This window comes from Vulpes lagopus, chromosome 7, assembly GCF_018345385.1.
Source record: "Vulpes lagopus strain Blue_001 chromosome 7, ASM1834538v1, whole genome shotgun sequence".
Taxonomy (NCBI): Eukaryota; Metazoa; Chordata; class Mammalia; order Carnivora; family Canidae; genus Vulpes; species Vulpes lagopus.
The window spans coordinates 128,964,396-128,982,752 of NC_054830.1; the positions used below are offsets into that span (position 1 = coordinate 128,964,396).

Consider the following 18,357-nt stretch of genomic DNA (forward strand, 5'->3'; position numbering starts at 1 on the left):
CTCCCTGTTTGCGGACCTCCTGGCATCCTGTTAAAACCTAACTGCCTACTCTTAACATTTCCACTGCTTAGAGCGTTCTCTTTCAGAGTAAGACCCAGTGTCAATGACCAATAAGAAAGAGCCTGCATATTCTAGTCCTCTCGCCTCTGATCTCATTCATTCTCTCTGCCCTCTTTCTGCTTCAGCAACAGTATTAATATTTCTTTAACAGGCCCGATGTGCTCCCACCTCAGGGCATCTGCTTCTCAGTAGGCCAGAAAGCCGCCTCACAGATACTTAACTGGGCTCACGCTTCATCATTTTGCAGGTCTTTCTTCAATGTCCCCTCAGTCAAACATTTCTCAACTCCTTTATATAACATTGCAGTACCACTGCCCCCAACCAGGGGTGCTGTTCCTCCTCCCTTAGAGCTCAGAACTACCTAAAAACATACCATTTATTATTCTTGTTAATCATCTTTCTTCTCTCTCCTCCAGAGAAATTTAAGCTGCATGAATGCAGAGGTTTTGAGAGTTTTGTTCAACTGGTATACTTCTAGAATCTAGAACAATGCCAGAAGCAAGATAGGTGTTAAATATTTATTTTGTTTTTGAATGAGTGAATAATGGGATCTTATACAGCTTATCACAGCAGTGATAATGAATGAACTCTGCATATATCAAGATCGGTGAATCTAAAAGTTGTTAAAGATAACAGGCTCACAAAGAGATCTCTTAGGCTAAATTCCCCCCTCACCAAACAAGACTTAAAGTTTCAGCTCTTTTGGAAACCAGCCAATCAGGAACCGCATGATCATCCTTAGTTAGATAACCTAACTGATAAACCTTTGCCATCTTCCGAAGGGAAACTAACCTTGCAATAACCAATCCACTTTTTGCCTAGTATGACTTCCTAGTGCTTGTTCCCTTCTGCCTATGAAACGCTTTCATGTAGTACTCTTGGAGATCCTCCCTACCTGCTAGACAGGATGCTACCCAGCTGGTGAATCACTGAATAAAGCCAGTAAGATCTTTAAAATACACTCAGTTGATTTTTTTTTTCCCAAACAGTGATCATGTTGAGCATATGTCACAGGAGAACATACAGCAGTTCCATTTATATTAAGACTAAAAACCTTGCAACAATAAACATTATTGTGGGAAACAGTGCCAATAAGCTAAGCAAGGGAAATGCTTGGGACAATTTAGACAAATGACAGGGAGCATTGTGGATGGGGCTTCAGAAAATCTGGGCCAAATCTCTGTTCAAGCCAAGTGTTGGGTGTATAGGTATTGGTTTCATTCTTAAACTGCACCTATGCATATACATCATCTTCTGGATATGGTACGCATTAAAATAAAAAGCATAACTAGCTGGTTGGCGCACAGATCCTCCTAAAGGCGTCTAAATTCAGGTTTTGTGTTTTCCAATCACCTTGCCTGTCTAGCACCAGCGCCCGGGCGGACACAGGCAACGGGCACTGGGAGGAGACCACCCTCCTCCCTCGTCCTGCGCGCGCCCCGGCGTTGCAGCCGACCCGGGAGGGCGGCGGGCTGGTCCCGCGAGCACGCGGCGCGGGGTAACCGGGCCACTCCCGGGGGTCCCCCAGTCGCCTCCTGGGAAACGTAGTCCTCGCGCGGCGGAAGCATGCCGGGAGTGGTAGTCCCGGGGGCTGGGGGCTGCGGGACGGCTCCCGCCTTGCTGCGGCGGTGGCGCGGGCTAGCCGCGGAGCTGGGGCTGCCTGCCTGGGGCGGAGACTTCCCGGGGGCCCCTCCCCGTGGCGGCGGTGCTGCTGGCGCCGGCCTCGGGCAGGGAGGGGAGTGCGGAGCCGGGCGGGGCCGCGCGCGGGCACGGGAAGACGCGGCGCGGCCGGGGGTCCGAGGCCGGGGGTCCGAGGCCGGTCCCCGCGGGCCGGGCGGCGGTGCGGTGCGGGCGTCGCAGGTGCCCGGGAGACGGCGGGGTGGGAGCGCGCGGCCAGGTGAGCTGGGGCGTGCCGGGATGCTGCGGGCGGGGGCCTCTGGGGCCTGTCTTCCGGGAGACTTGGTCGCGAAGCAAAAACAATAGCTCGTGCGCGCCCAGCGCTGGGGTGCCGTGGCTGGCAGTGCTAGCGCCCTGGGTGAATGATCTCATTTCATCCGTCGGTATTTGTGCCCTGCCCCCATTTTATAGGTGGAGAAACTAGGGCGCAGTGGCCAGGTAGTTGGCCACATTTAGCTAGGGCCCTGGACTGGAACAAGGATTCCCTTCCTGCCCGTTACCATTTTTGATTCTTTGGCAGGTCGCTCCCTGTTCTCAGTCTTCCTAGCATCTATCACATGGGGCAGCAGTACTTTACTTAGAGTCCTCGCCAGGTTCAGAAACAATACATGTGAAGCAGCCCAGCTTCTGGTGTGGAGGAGGTGTGCACCAGGGAGTGCCTGTGCTTACTCCTGCAGCAGCCTGCCTCAGCTGGCGGAGGCGCCCCAGCCCAGGGGACACCCCACACTCAGGTAGCTGACCTCTCAGGCCAGGTGCTGCTCCCTGAAGACCCCCAGGCAAACCCAGGCAGCCAGTGGTGGCAGCTGTGGCGGGGTCCTTCTCTGACACTTGTCTGGCTGCTGCAGGCACCCTCTTACCCTACCCTCCGAGCTGGGGTTTGTGTGTGAGGAGGGCCGTTTCCAGCTGCGGTTGTGATCAGGGGTGACACCTGTGGAACGTGTGTATAGGAGGTGTGCACCTGTGCCAGAGGGAGCGTTTGCTTTAACCACATTACTGTGGGTGAGGTAAGGTCGCGCCAGATGCAGGGGTGGGGGAGGAAGGTTTGCGGAGTTGTGTTATACTCGGGACCAGGCGGGGCCACTCAGGGAAAAGTGCCTGGGTGGGTCATGAGGTAGAGAGACAAGGTAAATGCGGGTAAGTGCCTTTATGGGGTTTCTTTGGGAAGGAAGGGGCTAGGTGGGGCAGGCAGGTTTAGAATTGGCTGACTGTTGGGGATCCCTGGGTAGCGCAGTGGTTTGGCGCCTGCCTTTGGCCCAGGGCGCGATCCTGGAGACCCGGGACGGGATCGAATCCCACATTGGGCTCCCGGTGCATGGAGCCTGCTTCTCCCTCTGCCTGTGTCTCTGCCTCTCTCTCTCTCTGACTATCATAAATAATAAAAAATAAAATAAAAAAAAAAAAGAAAAGAAAAAAAAAAAGAATTGGCTGACTGTTCAAAAGTGGCAGCCGGGGAAATTGGGTTTTACAGTGTGTACAGTTTAAAGCTTCCTAAGGGCTCCTGGTATCTATGAGTCGCAGTTTGCGGAGAGTCACAGCTAACAGGCCTGAGGTGACAGTGAAGTATCACCTTATCTCAGTTAGATATCATTAATACAGGGAGATGGAGATTGGCGAATTGCCTTAGAGCTTCACTGGCTGGGTAAGCACGCATTTTACTTGGTCTGTGTCATTAATGTGCTTGCGGCTTCACCAGGACCTGGTGGACATGATGGGTGGTTGTAACTTCCTCTCTCCAAGCCATCCTTGACACCAGAGTTGCTCATGACACCTTTTCCTCTCCAGACCTACCTTGTCAGCCGTCTGCACTCCCTTGATAGGAAAACTGAGAAGGAAAGAATGGCGGTGGATCTGCTGCCCACTGAGGTGACAGTAAGTGAAGTCTGTCTCTTTCATAAATTGCTTTCTGGGTTTAGAGATGGTAGATGTGTTTCCATTCCTTGGGTACTTTGCTCTCCCAGTGAAAACCGTGGGGAAATCCAGAGCTCTGTGAGTTTTCCCCAGGATGGCAGCTGTGGATCTAGAGTTCATTTGTGTCTGGACTGGAAAGTCTCTATCTTTAGCCCTGGGGATGCCCGGATGGCTGATTTTTGACCCCTGGGCATGATAAAGCAGTTAATGTGCTGTTTAAGATCCCAGTGCCCCTGACTGCCCCCAGGATAATCTTCACTGAGGGTTGGCAGCTGGCCTACATGGTTTGACAAGCCTTATTTGAAACACAAAAGGCTCCTGCTGAGAGTTTCCCTTTCAAGCCCTCCCAAATAAAAATTCCTCATATAGCTTCCCAAAGGGGTCTAGTCTGTGTGTGCAAATAAGAGGAGATTGCACTTGGAACATCTTGGTCTTCCAGGGTTTTGGTGCACTCTCTTTATCTCGTTGCATTGTATCTGTTGACCTCTGTGAGTGTGCCTGGTGAGGTCTGGTGAGTCCTGTCAGCTGTTTCAACTGGGAGTGTCTAACAATGAAGTTCCCATATATTGCAGGTTCTTGAAATCAAATGTTAGCTCTAAGGAAACTATAAAGAACTAAGAATGTGTATTATAGTTCTCAGAGCAACCACTACAAATGCAAAGAGGTAGAGCTGAAAACTCAATACACAAGTTAAAATGGATTCAAAAAATTTCAAAACAAACACACACATCCTGTTAAACAATGTAAGCATTCAGAAGGGGACAAAGTAATAAGCAAAAGATTGCTTTTCTGTTCCTCCACAAACATGAAAGAATAATGAGGGTGGACGGCTTGTGTATTCCAAACGAATCCGTATAGTTAGATAAATAATTTTTCAACAAATATGGATTGTTTTGCAGCTTGCTATATTTCATATGAATTAGCAGTGTGTCAAGGTCAAATTTCAACGTCAGCCATACAGATCTACCTCATTCTATCTAGTGGTTATATATGTAAAATATTTCTTTTTTTTTATGTAAAATATTTCATGGGATAAATGTCCTATAATTTGCTTATCTGTTACCCTGCTGATAGATCTATAGGATGTCTTCGTTTTTCACTGTTGTATTAGTTTCCTATTGCTGCTGTAACAAATTGCCATAAATGCAGTGGCTTAACACCACATGAATTTCTTCTGCAATTCTGGAGGTCCAAAGTCTAAAATCTTAGACTTAGGTTCTTAGTGGGGCTGGTTCTTTCTGGAAACTCTGAGGGGGAAATCTGTTTCCAGGCCTTCTTTGTGCCTTCAGGTGGTGGCCTGTGTTCCTTGGCTTGTAGCCCTTCCAGGCATCTTCCAAGTGCATGTCTTCAATCTGTTTCTATCTTCACATCACCACCTTGTCCTCTTCTGACTATGACTCTTGGGTCCTAACAGGGATCACTGTGATTATACTGGATCCACCTGGATAATAATCCAGGCCCTTACCATCTCCTAATCCTTAAGGGGCACACAGGAGGCTCAGTCAGTTAAGTGCCTGACTCTTGTCTCAGCTCAGGTCTTAATCTCAGGGTTGTGAGTTCAAGCCCCACGATGGGCTCCAAACTGGGTGTGGAACCTACTTGAAAAAGATCTTCAAGGGAAGCCTGGGTGGCTCAGTGGTTTAGTGCCGCCTTCAGCCCAGGGCCTGATGCTGGAGACCTGGGATCAAGTCCCACGTCGGGCTCCCTGCATGGAGCCTGCTTCTCCCTCTGCCTGTGTCTCTGCCTCTCTCTCCCTCTCTCTCTCTCTCTCTCTCTCTCTCTGTGTGTATGTGTGTGTGAGTCTCATGAATAAATAAATAAAATCTTTTAAAAAAAGATCTTCAAAGTCCTTTTATTTACTTTTTATTTTTTTGTTGTTTTTTTTTTTATTAATTTTTATTGGTGTTCAATTTACCAACATACAGAAAAACACCCAGTGCTCATCCCGTCAAGTGTCCACCTCAGTGCCCGTCACCCATTCCCCTCCAACACCCGCCCTCCTCCCCTTCCACCACCCCTAGTTCGTTTCCCCGAGTTAGGAGTCTTTATGTTCTGTCTCCCTTCCTGATATTTCCCAACATTTCTTTTCCCTTCCTTTATATTCCCTTTCACTATTATTCATATTCCCCAAATGAATGAGAACATACACTGTTTGTCCTTCTCCGATTGACTTATTTCACTCAGCATAATACCCTCCAGTTCCATCCACGTTGAAGCAAATGGTGGGTATTTGTCGTTTCTAATTGCTGAGTAATATTCCATTGTATACATAAACCACATCTTCTTTATCCATTCATCTTTCGATGGACACCGAGGCTCCTTCCACAGTTTGGCTATTGTGGCCATTGCTGATAGAAACATCGGGGTGCAGGTGTCCCGACGTTTCATTGCATCTGAATCTTTGGGGTAAATCCCCAACAGTGCAATTGCTGGGTCGTAGGGCAGGTCTATTTTTAACTCTTTGAGGAACCTCCACACAGTTTTCCAGAGTGGCTGCACCAGTTCACATTCCCACCGACAGTGTAAGAGGGTTCCCTCTTACTTTTTATTTTTTATTAAAAACAAATTTTTTTAAAAAAAAATCAAGAAACAGAGAACACAATCATGGGTGGGGTGGAGGCTCAGAGGGAGAGGGAGAATCTTAAGGAGACTCCCTGCCCAGGGCACAGCCCTGACTCAGGGCTCGATCCCAGAACCCTGAGATCATGACCTAAGCTGACATCAAGAGTTGGACATTTAACTGACTGAGCCTCCTAGGTACCCCCAGAGTCCTTTTAGTCATGTATTTGTAAAACATCCACAGGTTCACTACTCAGCCTACCACAGCTGTTGGCTTATAAGTAAAGTTCTGCTGAATATCCTTGAGCAAATATCCCTACCCAGTTGTACGAGGATTTCTCATAGTAGAATCCTAAAAGTAGAATCACAAGGTCAAAACGTTATCGTTTTTCATGCATTCCATCTCTTTCATCCTTTCATATAAGATTTGGCATCTGGCCAACTTCTGCTTTCTCATATTTTGTAGTTCATTGGGGTTCTCCTGCAAGAATTTACTTTTCTCACAGTTCCGTTTGGCACCTGTATAGTCTTGCAGGTCCTTTGGGTCTTTTAACTTCCATAAAGAGTGGAAACCCATGTTACAGTATAGCTTAGAGATGTGTCTGCCTGAATTCAGTTCCAATCTCCACCGATTTCTAACAGGATTACCTTGGGAGGTAATGTAACCTTTCTGAGATGTTTCTTCATATGTCAAATGATTTAACTATAGTTATCTTTTTTTTAAGGTTTTATTTATTCATTTATGATACAGAGAGAGAGAGAGAGAGAGAGAGAGGCAGAGACACAGGCAGAGGGAGAAGCAGGCTCCATGCCGGGAGCCCGATGTGGGACTTGATCTCAGGTCTCCAGGATCGGGCTCTGGGCCAAAGGCAGGCGCCAAACCGCTGAGCCACCTAGGGATCCCCTATAATTATCTTCTTAATAGGATTTCTATGGAACTCAGTGAAGATACTCTGTGCAAAGTTCCTGTCAGTTCCTAATGTGCAAGTATCCAACAAACATGAACTAATACTACTTTTATCATTTGCTTTATTTACATCTGAGAAATTCCTTTGTGTTTCTGTTCTGCTAGTGGCATTGCCATAATTTTCTAAGTGTATTCTTAAGTGTCATCATTGTTCTAAGGGTATTCTGATTTTTTTTCCCCACCCTTTAATTTAGATTTTGAGTGAGAGGTAGGTGCTTAGGTACTTCAATAGGTTCCAGACTGGGATCGAAATTCTCTGCTGAAAAAAAAAAAAAAAAGAAAAAGAAATTCTCTGCTGGCAGGGACTTTGCCTTTCCCGACCTCCCCTCTCAACATGTGGCATGTGACTCTGCTCACAGGGGGTTCCCAGTAGATATTTGTGTACTAGCTGATGCGGTGGTCCCCAGAGTAACACAAGTAGTCAATATGAAATACTTCGACTTTCCCCATACCTACCTACCTAGCGGTGGAGAAGTTGGTCCTGGGTGAGCAGGAGTGGATTTACCGTTGCAGGAGTCTGTCACATTCAGGGATGTGGCCGTGCTCTTCAGCCATGATGAGTGGCTGCACCTGGACTCTGCACAGAGAACGTTGTACCGGGAGGTGATGCTGGAGAACTATGGCACCCTGGTCTCACTGGGTAAGGAGGCTTGTCTTTAATGAAGGATCTGCTTTGGGAGCTGCCTCTTCGGGATTCAGAGTCCCCACTTTCCCTCTTGCCATGCCCCTGGGCAACGACAATTATCTGTGGACTTGACATTGGGCATTTATGACAGGAAGCCCTTCACGCTCTGCTTTTCTCCTTCCTCTGCTTTCCTCCCACCCTTCCTCCTAACTAGCATCCTCCTTCTCCAATCACTGGGTCTCAGTTTAGAGTCTGAGGAACGAACAGACCTGTCAAGGTAGAGCCCTGTATCAGTTCCGAACTGAGACCTCCCCACTCCAATCCATCTCGAGTGCCCAGGCCCCCTGAGAAGCACCCATGCTCCCAGCTCCCCAGGTTCCCTTCTCCGCACCGTGGGTTCTGGTGTCTGAGCTCTGGAGTTGCCCTTTGTACCACCCGCTCAATCCCTATTCCCTTCTTCATGAGCAGGGATTCCATTCTCAACGCCAAAGGTGATCTACCAGTTGCAGCAAGGAGAAGATCCCTGCACCGTGGACAGGGAAGTCCCTCAAGATGCCTGTGTAGGTGAGTGAGTGGCTGGGGAATGGGCTAGGGGCGGGGGGGCAGTGCTTACCCATGAGCAGGTCATGAGGAAGCAGCACTGGGAGAAGTTCCCTGGAAATTCTGAGCCAGGGCCTCCTGACAGGAGGCTCTGTGGTTGGAATGGTTTTCTTGGCATCCAGAAGGCCCTCGTGGGGACTCTCTTCTCTTCCCTAACACTTCCACATTTTCTACCTCTTTTCCTTTGCTGCGGCCTCTCTCACCCTCTTCTGCCATCTTGGCCTCTTGGCCTTCACAGTTTTCTTTCCATCTGCATTTATACATGTTCATGCCCAACAGATTTTAAATACTTTACACCTTCTGCCTTGTTTTGAATTTTTAAAATTTCTCTCACCAGCCTCCTATTTCAGAGTGTTGTCAATGCACCCATGTCTCTGATTTCCTAACTCAACATTTCCCTTGTATCTCCTTGGAGTGGGCCATCTTGTCCCACTGTCAGAGTCAACCAGCTCTCCTTGAATTTAGACATTCCTAATCTCACGTTAGCCCTGCCACTGCTTACACATGCTCTGAGCTCTGGGAAGATTACCTACCCTCTCTGAGCCTGTTCTCCTGTTCCCACCCTCTGTGCCATCAGCAGAGAGATCTTTTTGAAACTCAGGTGTTAATCTCTACCTTAAGAGACTTTGTTGTTTCTCCATTATCCACAGAGGCAAGAACTATTCTTACTGTGACATTAAACCTACTTCAGAGCCTGTCTCCATGTTCCTCTGTGGGAATCAAGGGCCACTTGCATGTCAGCGACGTGTTCTGGCCAAACCTGCAGACTCATTAATTTGTGTGTCATTCCTTCTTGGATTACCACCTCCGTCTTATCCCCTGGAACCCCTCTCACCTGAAGGATCCATCTGCCCATCTGATCTGTAGGTTCTCCTTATTTCTCCTCCTTCCCAGGCACTATTCATTTCTCAATCACTTGAGTTCACATGGCACATTCTGCATGCATTGAATACATCCATGACAGCATCCGTCAGAGTTAATTATAGTTCCTTTGTTATTATTTATTTTCCTAATTGGATCATGTATATTTAAGGAAGAGATAAGGTCTTTCTTTGCCTTCTGTGCCTCTGGCATCAAATATCCTGCATTTAGCTAATAGTTTTTGAATCTAATTGAGCTGCCTTTATGATGAACTCAGTGCTGATGAAGCTCAAAATTAAGAACTCAGTACAGCCAGACCACGGCAGTTACATCACTGCTCTGCTTCTGCTCTGTCCTTGCTCTGGTCCAACCTGTCTCCTTTCCCAGATCTGACCGCCTCGTCTTATTATTACCTGCCTGAGAACGTACAACACCTGTATTATTCTGAGTTCCTCTGCCCACTATTTAGGAATTCTGTGCCCAGCCTCATACTGTTTAATCAAAATTTTAACAAATTCCAACCTGGATTTCCTTCTTTAGTCAGTTAGCCTCCCCTAAATAGGTTTACTTCCCCATTGCCAGATGACTTTGCTCAGGCCTTCTTTCTGATATGCAGAGTCCTCTTTTCTTGTTCTACTGAAATCCATCCCCTCTTTATTATCCAATTTCCTTTATAAGACCACTCCCTGAATTATATACACCTGAGGCTTCTCGTGTCAAAGAGTCTTCTCTCTAGTCACTTGTTTGTTTCACGTTATTATTGATTATTAACTTTTTGTTCAATAAATGCCTGGTTGGGTTTTAGGAGTCCAACATGTGAGGAGAGAATGTCTTTTCATTTTTGAGGTCACCTGCCCTTCATAATTTTTCCAACTTACTCTGCTTGTTCACACATTATTTTTGTATGTAAGTCATTCTAATTGTGAACTTGTCATGTGCATAGTAAGGGATTAACAAATAACCATGAGATGTATCCACTGTTCTCCTTGAAGAAATACTTGAATTATTTTCAGGCTTCAATACAAAAAATATTAAGTGCTAGAATATGTAAGTAAAACATGTGGAATTCTAAGAAAGAGATGGCTAATCTAGGCTTTACTAGTTAAATTTCTTTAGAAAAACAATGTTAGAGTAGCCTGATAAGTTTCTGGATGGGCAACGGATGTCCTATTGTGGCAAAGGGTGAAAAGAGAGAGGGTATCCTGTTGATACTTTAAAATCGAAACTGCTAGGTTTCCCATTAACATCATGAAGAAAAATCTGTATTTTTATACATATTTACAGCCTGTATATCTTTTTCTCTTACTATTTGATTTTAATAAAATATATTTCATTACTGAAACTGGATGGATTTTATTGACATAAATCACCTAGTTATACTTTGTTTTATTAAGTACATATAATTAGCTCCTTAGAAAGACTTAGTTTTAATCTATTTTCAATCATGGATTGATTAAAGAGAGCCACATTTTAACCCACAGTTCCTTAGAATCAGCTCAAGCTAAATCCTTTGACTTAACATCAGATCTGAGCTTGGGGTTTCGGTATATTTCAGAATTTGGGGGCATATTGACTCTGCATTTCTTGTAGACTTTCATTAGCCTAAAAAGATTCCTACAAAGGAGGTTAATCTTCTGGTTACAGTTTATTAGAAGAGAGAAATATATCTATTTCTCCTTGTGATCAAATAGGAAGAGGAAAAGTGGTGGCAGGGTGGTATGAAAAAACTGTTATTCTTCCAATCACTAGGGATAGATTGTTGAATGTGGCTGATTTATTCTGTATCTTCCTTTTTTTTTATAGTCAGCATCCTGAATTTAAATCAGATATCCTCAACGCAGCCATGCTTCAGGGCTGCTGTAAGTTTTAAAGGCTGAACATCCTCTTTTTACAGACTATGATATGAAATCATATTCACATACAGATTTACAAAACTGAAGGAAAACATAGAGATTTTAAAAATTAATGTGTATAGAGTTTTATATTTTTTTTAAATTTTGTTTATTCATGAGAGACACAGAGAGGCAGAGACACAGGCAGGCAGGCTCCATGCAGGGAGCCCAACGTGGGACTCGATCCTGGGTCTCCAGGATCATGCCATGGGCTGAAGGTGGCGCTAAACTGCTGAGCTACCCGGGCTGCCTAATGTGTATAGAGTTTTAGCGAGAGCTTGGGGGGAAAACATAATAAAAGCCACATATGAATAGAGAAGAGAAAACGGGTGCCTGGCTGGCTCAGTTGGTTGAGCATGCAAATCTAGATCTTGAGGTTGTGAATTAGAGTCCCTTGTTGAGTGTAGAGATTACTAAAAAAGAGAAAATAGGTAAACTTTTATTTTTTTAAAGATTTTATTTATTTATTTGAAAGCAAACACACACATGAGCAGGATGGAAGGGCAGAGGGAGAAGCAGACTCCCTGCTGAGCAGGCAGCTGGATGCAGGGCTTGATCCCAGGACCCTGAGATCATGACCTAAGCTGACGGCAGATGCTCAACTGACTGAGCCACCCAGATGCCCCATAAGTGAAACTTTTTTTTTTTTAAGGAGAAAATAAAGACAAAATGCCTGCTTCATTGCTCAGTATACAGAGTAGGAAATGATAAACTGAAATATCCCACAGTATCCAACTGGAGCTTATGAGCTGACATTTTTCTGAGCCTCATATCTTCTGCTTAGCCAGTTCTCCCTGCATTTACTTCTTGCAAATTGCAATGTCTTCATTTGTTTCTAGTGTTCATTCATCCACTGTATTCTCCCACACCACCACTCCTTCTCCTCTTCACCTCTCTTTCCATCGTGTCCTGTTTTTTCCCTAGATGAAAGTCCATATTTGGGATCAAAAGAGGTATTGCAGCTCTTTTATATGTACTATTGCCAGTGTTATTGTTCTACTGATGTGTTTGTCTCTCCCAGTAGAGGTACCATCGTTAATGCTCCTGACTCATTCCAGGTTTTAAGACTCAGCCTGAAATGGAAGCCTTGCCTTCCACACAGGACATTTCTAGAGAAGAGACATTTCAGGGAATAATAAAGAAAAGGTCCGTTAAGTTTGGTCACTGGGACACCAATTTTGGACAAACTATGGAATCTGAGAGTGAGACAGAACAGAAGCAACAGAAGAAACCTCTTAGGCAAATGGTGGCCTCCCACAAAAATCCCGGGATTGGAGATGTAAAGCAGATAAGTCTTGAGTTGGGGAAAGGCTTCCTTATAGACACAATTCTTGTTACACAACAGACTGTTCCTGTAGGAAGGATACCCAATATATATTACACATTTGGGAAAGATTTTAAACAGAATTTTGACCTAATGAGATGCTTCCAGATTTATCCAGGAGAAAAACCTTATATTTGTAATGAATGTGGGAAAAGCTTCAACCAGAGTCTTCATCTGATTGAACACCAGAGAATTCATACCGGTGAGAAACCCTACAGGTGTAGTGAATGTGAGAAAACCTTTAGCCACAGATCATCCCTTCTGGCCCATCAGAGAATTCATACCGGAGAGAAACCTTACAAATGTAATGAATGTGAGAAAGCATTCAGCAGCAGTTCAACCCTGATCAAGCATCTCAGAGTGCACACTGGAGAGAAACCCTATCAGTGCAAGGAATGTGGGAAAGCCTTTAGCCAGTGTTCAACCCTCACTGTACATCAGAGAATTCATACTGGCGAGAAACTCTATAAATGTACCGAATGTGAGAAGGCCTTCAACTGTAGAGCAAAGCTTCAAAGACACCAAAGAATCCATACAGGGGAGAAACCCTATAAATGCAGTGAATGTGGGAAAGGTTACAGCCAATTTGCCTCCCTGGCTGAACACCAGAGGCTTCATACTGGGGAGCAGCTGTGTAAATGCTTGGAATGTGGAAGAACCTTCACACGCATCTCAACCCTTACTGAACACCAGCGAATTCACATGGACCAGAAACCCTATCAGTGTACTGAGTGTGGGAAAACCTTCAACCAGTATTCTTCCTTCAATGAACATCGTAAAATTCACACCGGGGAAAAGCTTTATAGCTGTGGAGAATGTGGTAAAGCCTTTGGTTGCAAATCCAATCTTTACAGGCACCAGAGAATTCACACTGGAGAGAAGCCCTACCAGTGTAATCAGTGTGGGAAGGCCTTCAGCCAGTATTCATTCCTCACTGAGCACGAGAGAATCCATACTGGGGAGAAACTCTACAAGTGTCTGGAGTGCGGGAAGGCCTACAGTTACAGATCAAATCTGTGCAGACACAAAAAAGTTCACAATAAGGAAAAACTCTATAAATGGAAGGAATATGGGAAGCCTTTTATCTATAATTCCTCTCTTACTCAGTATCAGAGATTTCTTAGAGGAGATAAGGCCAGTGAAGTTTAATTCTTTTCTCAAATAATTTGATTCCTCATTAGAGAATAATAAATAGGGCACAGACTGCATTAGATTAAATCTTTTTTTTTTACTTATGGAGAAAATATGTTAGTTACCACTAAGTAATGGTGAAATTGATCAGTAGGATTATGAAAAGCATTGATTTCTCAAATTTTATAAGAACTATTAAATGCTAATAAGGTTTTTAAATATATAGAAAAATTTTAATTCATGGAAAAAACATAAAAGGCCTTAAAAATATGAAAATAATGGAATATGTTTGGTATCTCTCATTGGAGTTTATTCCCTTTCTAAGAGTAAGCTTTGATAATGAATTTTCTTTTAAAAGGAGCCATTGAATTAATAATGTAAGCATGAGGCCATATTTGCTAAAATGGCAGGCAAGCAGAGGACACACTCTTTTCCATAAAGAGAAGTTCAAGGTAGAAATGGATTCTCTAAATTCAGGTTTTCATGTGGAAATAATCAAGTTCATTTTTATGAACTGCCTCACCTGCAGGTTGTATATATAAATATATGTATGTACACCTAGGACATACATACATACACACATAGCTTTGGAATATATGTATATTTTTTCCAAAAATCTTTGATGATTAAAAAAATGTGGCTTAATTTAGAATTTAGTTTTGAAAATTAAAGTTTTACCCAAATGGAATCTCTTTTCCTTATATTATTTCTTAATTTGATATGATTTAACATTACTGAATAGTCTTAGGATAGCATTATAGAAGGTGCAGTGAAGTGAAGCAAGGGGAGGAGACTGTCACACAAATACTCTCTTATCTGTTGCAGATGGTGCATTTGCAGAATCTAACTATACAGTGGTAGCTCTTAGAACCAGGAGAATTTTTTTAAAAATATTTTATTACTTATTCATGAGATATATAGAGAGAGAGGGGCAGAGACACAGGCAGAGGGAGTCCAACACCAAACAAGGAGTCCCCTTGTTGGGAGTCACTCCAAACAAGGAGTCCGATGTGGGACTCGATCCCAGGACTCCTGGGATCACGCCCTGAGCTAAAGGCAGACACTCAACTGCTGAGCCACCCAGGAGTCCCATGAACCAGGAGAAATTTTAGTTTATTTGTAGCCTTTCACTTTACTAATGAAACTGAGCTTGTTGGGCAGAGTCAAGGCTAGAATCTAAGTTTTCAGCCTTGGTTTTCTGCGATAATTATAGATACTAATTTTAATAATTGGCTTCCAACCTCAAGTCTCAAGAATACTATTCACTATTTATTTTGTAAACTGATTAAGGCACAATTGTGGTAATTTTATCAGTTTCATTTCTGTATTTGACAGGTTCCTCCTAACTGCAGTCCTTTCTTTTTTTGGGGGGGGGGGTGGATTTTATTTATTCATGAGAAACAGAGAGGCAAAGACACAGGTAGAGGAAGAAGCAAGATCCTTGTGGGGAACTCGATGAGGGACTTGATCCCCTGACTAAGACGTGCCCTGAACCCAAGGCAGATGCTCAACCACTGAGCCATCCAGAAGTCCCAACTGCAGTCTTTTTAATTGACTTACAGTCCTATTCTCTCTTTTTCCTCTGTGTCCATTATACCTGCTTTTATAATAACTGTACATAAATTCTCAAACTTAGCTGAGGGCTAAATGGTGAAATTGCTTTTGGAGTTTTCACATACAAGATTGCCTTTTTATTTTTGTTATTTATCTCTTAGGAATTCTTTTGTATAAAGAAATATGTGAATATTTTATAATTAAGCATCCTAGTCATCAGTTAAAATTGGTTTTCAAAAGATTTTCCATATTTTTAACATACACTGCATTTTTCCCTGGTCATACTTCCACAGTTTTATATCTCACTTTAACTCTCACAGTATCTCACTATCATTTTAAAAAGTGTTCTAATAAAAGTAGCTAGAACCTTCTGTCTGAGAAAGGTTTTAGAATTAAATGCAGGCTTTCAGCATAGCATATTTCTTGACCTGCCTTAGCTCATTAGAAAATAACTTTATATATTTAGGTATATTTATAAGGACATGAGTTTTTTAAAAGACTCAGTGTTTAACATTGTACAGAGCCATTTGTAAGATATTCTAGAGAAAAACATGTTTGGCTATCCAATAGCAATGAGCATGCTTTTCGCCCAGATTATGGTTTCCAAATGCTATTCCCCAGTAAGGGGGAACCCAGGCTCATTGAAGAAATAGCTGATTCCATATTTGGAGCAGGGTAAGTATAAGATGTGTCTAAGGTATCTTTTTATGAAACAAAACAAAAAGCACTTAAAGACTAAGCACTCAAAGGACAATGTCAGAAGGACATGGGAGCCAACTTGAAGGCACTCTCACTGGTCAAATTTAAGATAACTTAAACAAACAAAAAAGTCACTGTAATTGGTTATAACATGCTAAGTAAAAATGTGCCCACAATGGAAAAATAGTGGGAAAAAAAAAGGAAATCTCTCTCTGTAAATTAATTTGAAGAATGCCATCTTTTAACTGTATGTGGAATGACAGATTTAGAAAAATCACCATTTTATAAACCTTCATGTAATTAAATCAGACAAATTCAATGGATGATAAACCCATTAGGTGAAAAAAAATTTAAGGAGCATGGTGTCAAAGGTCACAGATATGAATTGCAAAGAAAAGATATGCCTTTATAATGGAGAGATCTGGCTGTCAAACTGAGTTTCACTACTGGTGGAACAACCTGACATTATGTGGCTCCTGATGAGGTGCGATATGAGGCACACATGATCACCTGCAATGTATTCTTGCCAAGAGTATTTAATGAAAATCTAACTAAACCTCTTAACCAAATTTATGATCCTGTTGACAAGAAAGATGAAATAGAGGAACAAGTCGAATTACATGATGAGGAAATAGACAAACCCGGAGTTTGAGACTTTGTGCAAGATAACTGGCCTGGACATCTCAAAAAGCCAATGTAGTAGAACAAAAAGAATTCTAGATTAAGGTACTCAAGAATCATAAGCAAGGTGTGATCCTTACTTGATTTCTGATTCAGAAAAGTTAGAACAACTATAAAGACATTTGGGGGGATATTTGAAGAAATATGAGGATGGAATGGATTTTAGATAATGTCATGTTTAATTTTCCTAGAAGTGATAATGGTATTGAGGTATATAGGTATATAATGGGTGATGCCATTATTCTTAGGAGATGCATGTAAAAGTTATCAAGTTTGAAAAGTCATGATATCTGCAGCACATCTTAAGGTGAGTATGTAAAAAATTTTTCAACTGTTGTGAAAAATCAGTCATCTTTGTAGAGGATATAGAGATGTTCATTGGTCATCTTTTACGTTTTTCCGTGTTTATAATTTTAATAAAAAATTGAGACAAAAAGTGAATGATGAATATGAAACTTCTAGTCAGAATTTTTCCTTTGTACTCATGTAAATTTCCTGTTTGAGAGTTTATTCTCTGGGGATGTAATCATTGCACATAAAATAACTTTTGGTTAGTTTTTCTTCCACTTTATTTTTCAATGTGGGGCTTGAACTCATAACCCTGAGATCAAGACCTGAACTGAGATCAAGAGTTGGATGCTGAACCAACTGAGCCACCCAAGCATCTGTTCTTGTGCCAGTAGTATGCACCTGCCACCTCGTCTTTCCCACCAAAAATAAATAAAAACCCTGGAAAGAATGCATGGAGAAGCCATCTGAGTACCCTGAATAGTATGGTAGAAGGCAGATTTAAGAAGGAAACCAGAATTTGAAGTAAGACCACTCTGGCACTCTCAGGCATTCTTGTGGTAAGGAAGTGGTGGTTAAGCAGGTATCTAAACCTTTGAGGAAGGGAATGCTTTTCCCTGTCCAGAGGCACTATTTTCCTGCTACCTGGACCTAAAGGTAAATTTATCCATGAGGTGCAAGCAGAAAGAATCTAAAGCCTTGAATTTTTAACTGGAAGACCAGAAAAAGGAAGTGACCTCTGGGAACTGGAATGTGTCAAGTGGTAAGAGATAAAGAAACCCCAATGTGTCAGGTGGTAAGAGAAAAAGAAACTCCTAGAGTTGTGTATGCAAGCCTATACTCCACCCTTATCTGGACCCAGAGTCTCATAATACTCAAAATGTCCAGGATATAATGCAGAATTGCACAAAATACAAAAAATCAGAAAAATTTAAATATTCCTAGGAAAAGGACAGCAGATATTTTCCCAAGATAACATACATGTTGGGATTATAAAGTAAGCATTACAATAGTATTTCAAAAAGTAGGACCATTCTTGAATGGAAACTTCAGAATTCTCAGCAGGAAAATAAATAATGTTTTAAAAATGGAACCAAGTGGGTATTTTAGAACTAAAAAATAAAATAACACAATTTACCGAAAAAATACCATTGGAAGAACTCAGTAGCAGAATAGATGTGACAGAGAAGAGTGAACTTGTAGATTCACATGTATTATCCAAACTGAACAAGAAAGAAAAAAAATACACAATCCTACCAACTGATGGAGGGGGAGAGAATACAAAATTATCCACTTATGATAAAAACTTAGAAAACAAAAAAAAAACCACAAAAACTTAGAAAACTAGAAATAGAGGAGGAATCACCCTAATAAAGGCTTCTACCAAAACCCCACAACTAACATCATACTTAATGGTAACCAACCGAATGACGTTAAGATCAGGAGTAAGTCCACGTGTCCTATTCAACTTTGTACTGGAAGTCCTTGCAATCAGGCAGGAAAAGGAATGAAAGGCACTTGTTTTAGAAAG

General features: G+C 42.7%; 1 protein-coding gene across 2 annotated transcripts; it reads left to right on the forward strand.

The window, feature by feature from the left end:
* Positions 1-1,393: 1,393 nt before the first annotated feature.
* Positions 1,394-17,106, forward strand: ZNF354C (zinc finger protein 354C). Of its 2 annotated transcripts, XM_041760393.1 has the most exons (5): positions 1,827-1,957; positions 3,520-3,606; positions 7,685-7,811; positions 8,265-8,360; positions 12,208-17,106. In XM_041760393.1, exons 2-5 carry the CDS (start codon positions 3,574-3,576, stop codon positions 13,620-13,622), a joined length of 1,671 nt encoding a protein of 556 aa, XP_041616327.1. In that variant the 5' UTR covers positions 1,827-1,957; positions 3,520-3,573; the 3' UTR covers positions 13,623-17,106. The 2 variants fall into 2 exon arrangements, with proteins under 2 accessions (XP_041616326.1, XP_041616327.1); XM_041760392.1 differs by having other exon boundaries at positions 1,394-3,606.
* Positions 17,107-18,357: the final 1,251 nt, after the last annotated feature.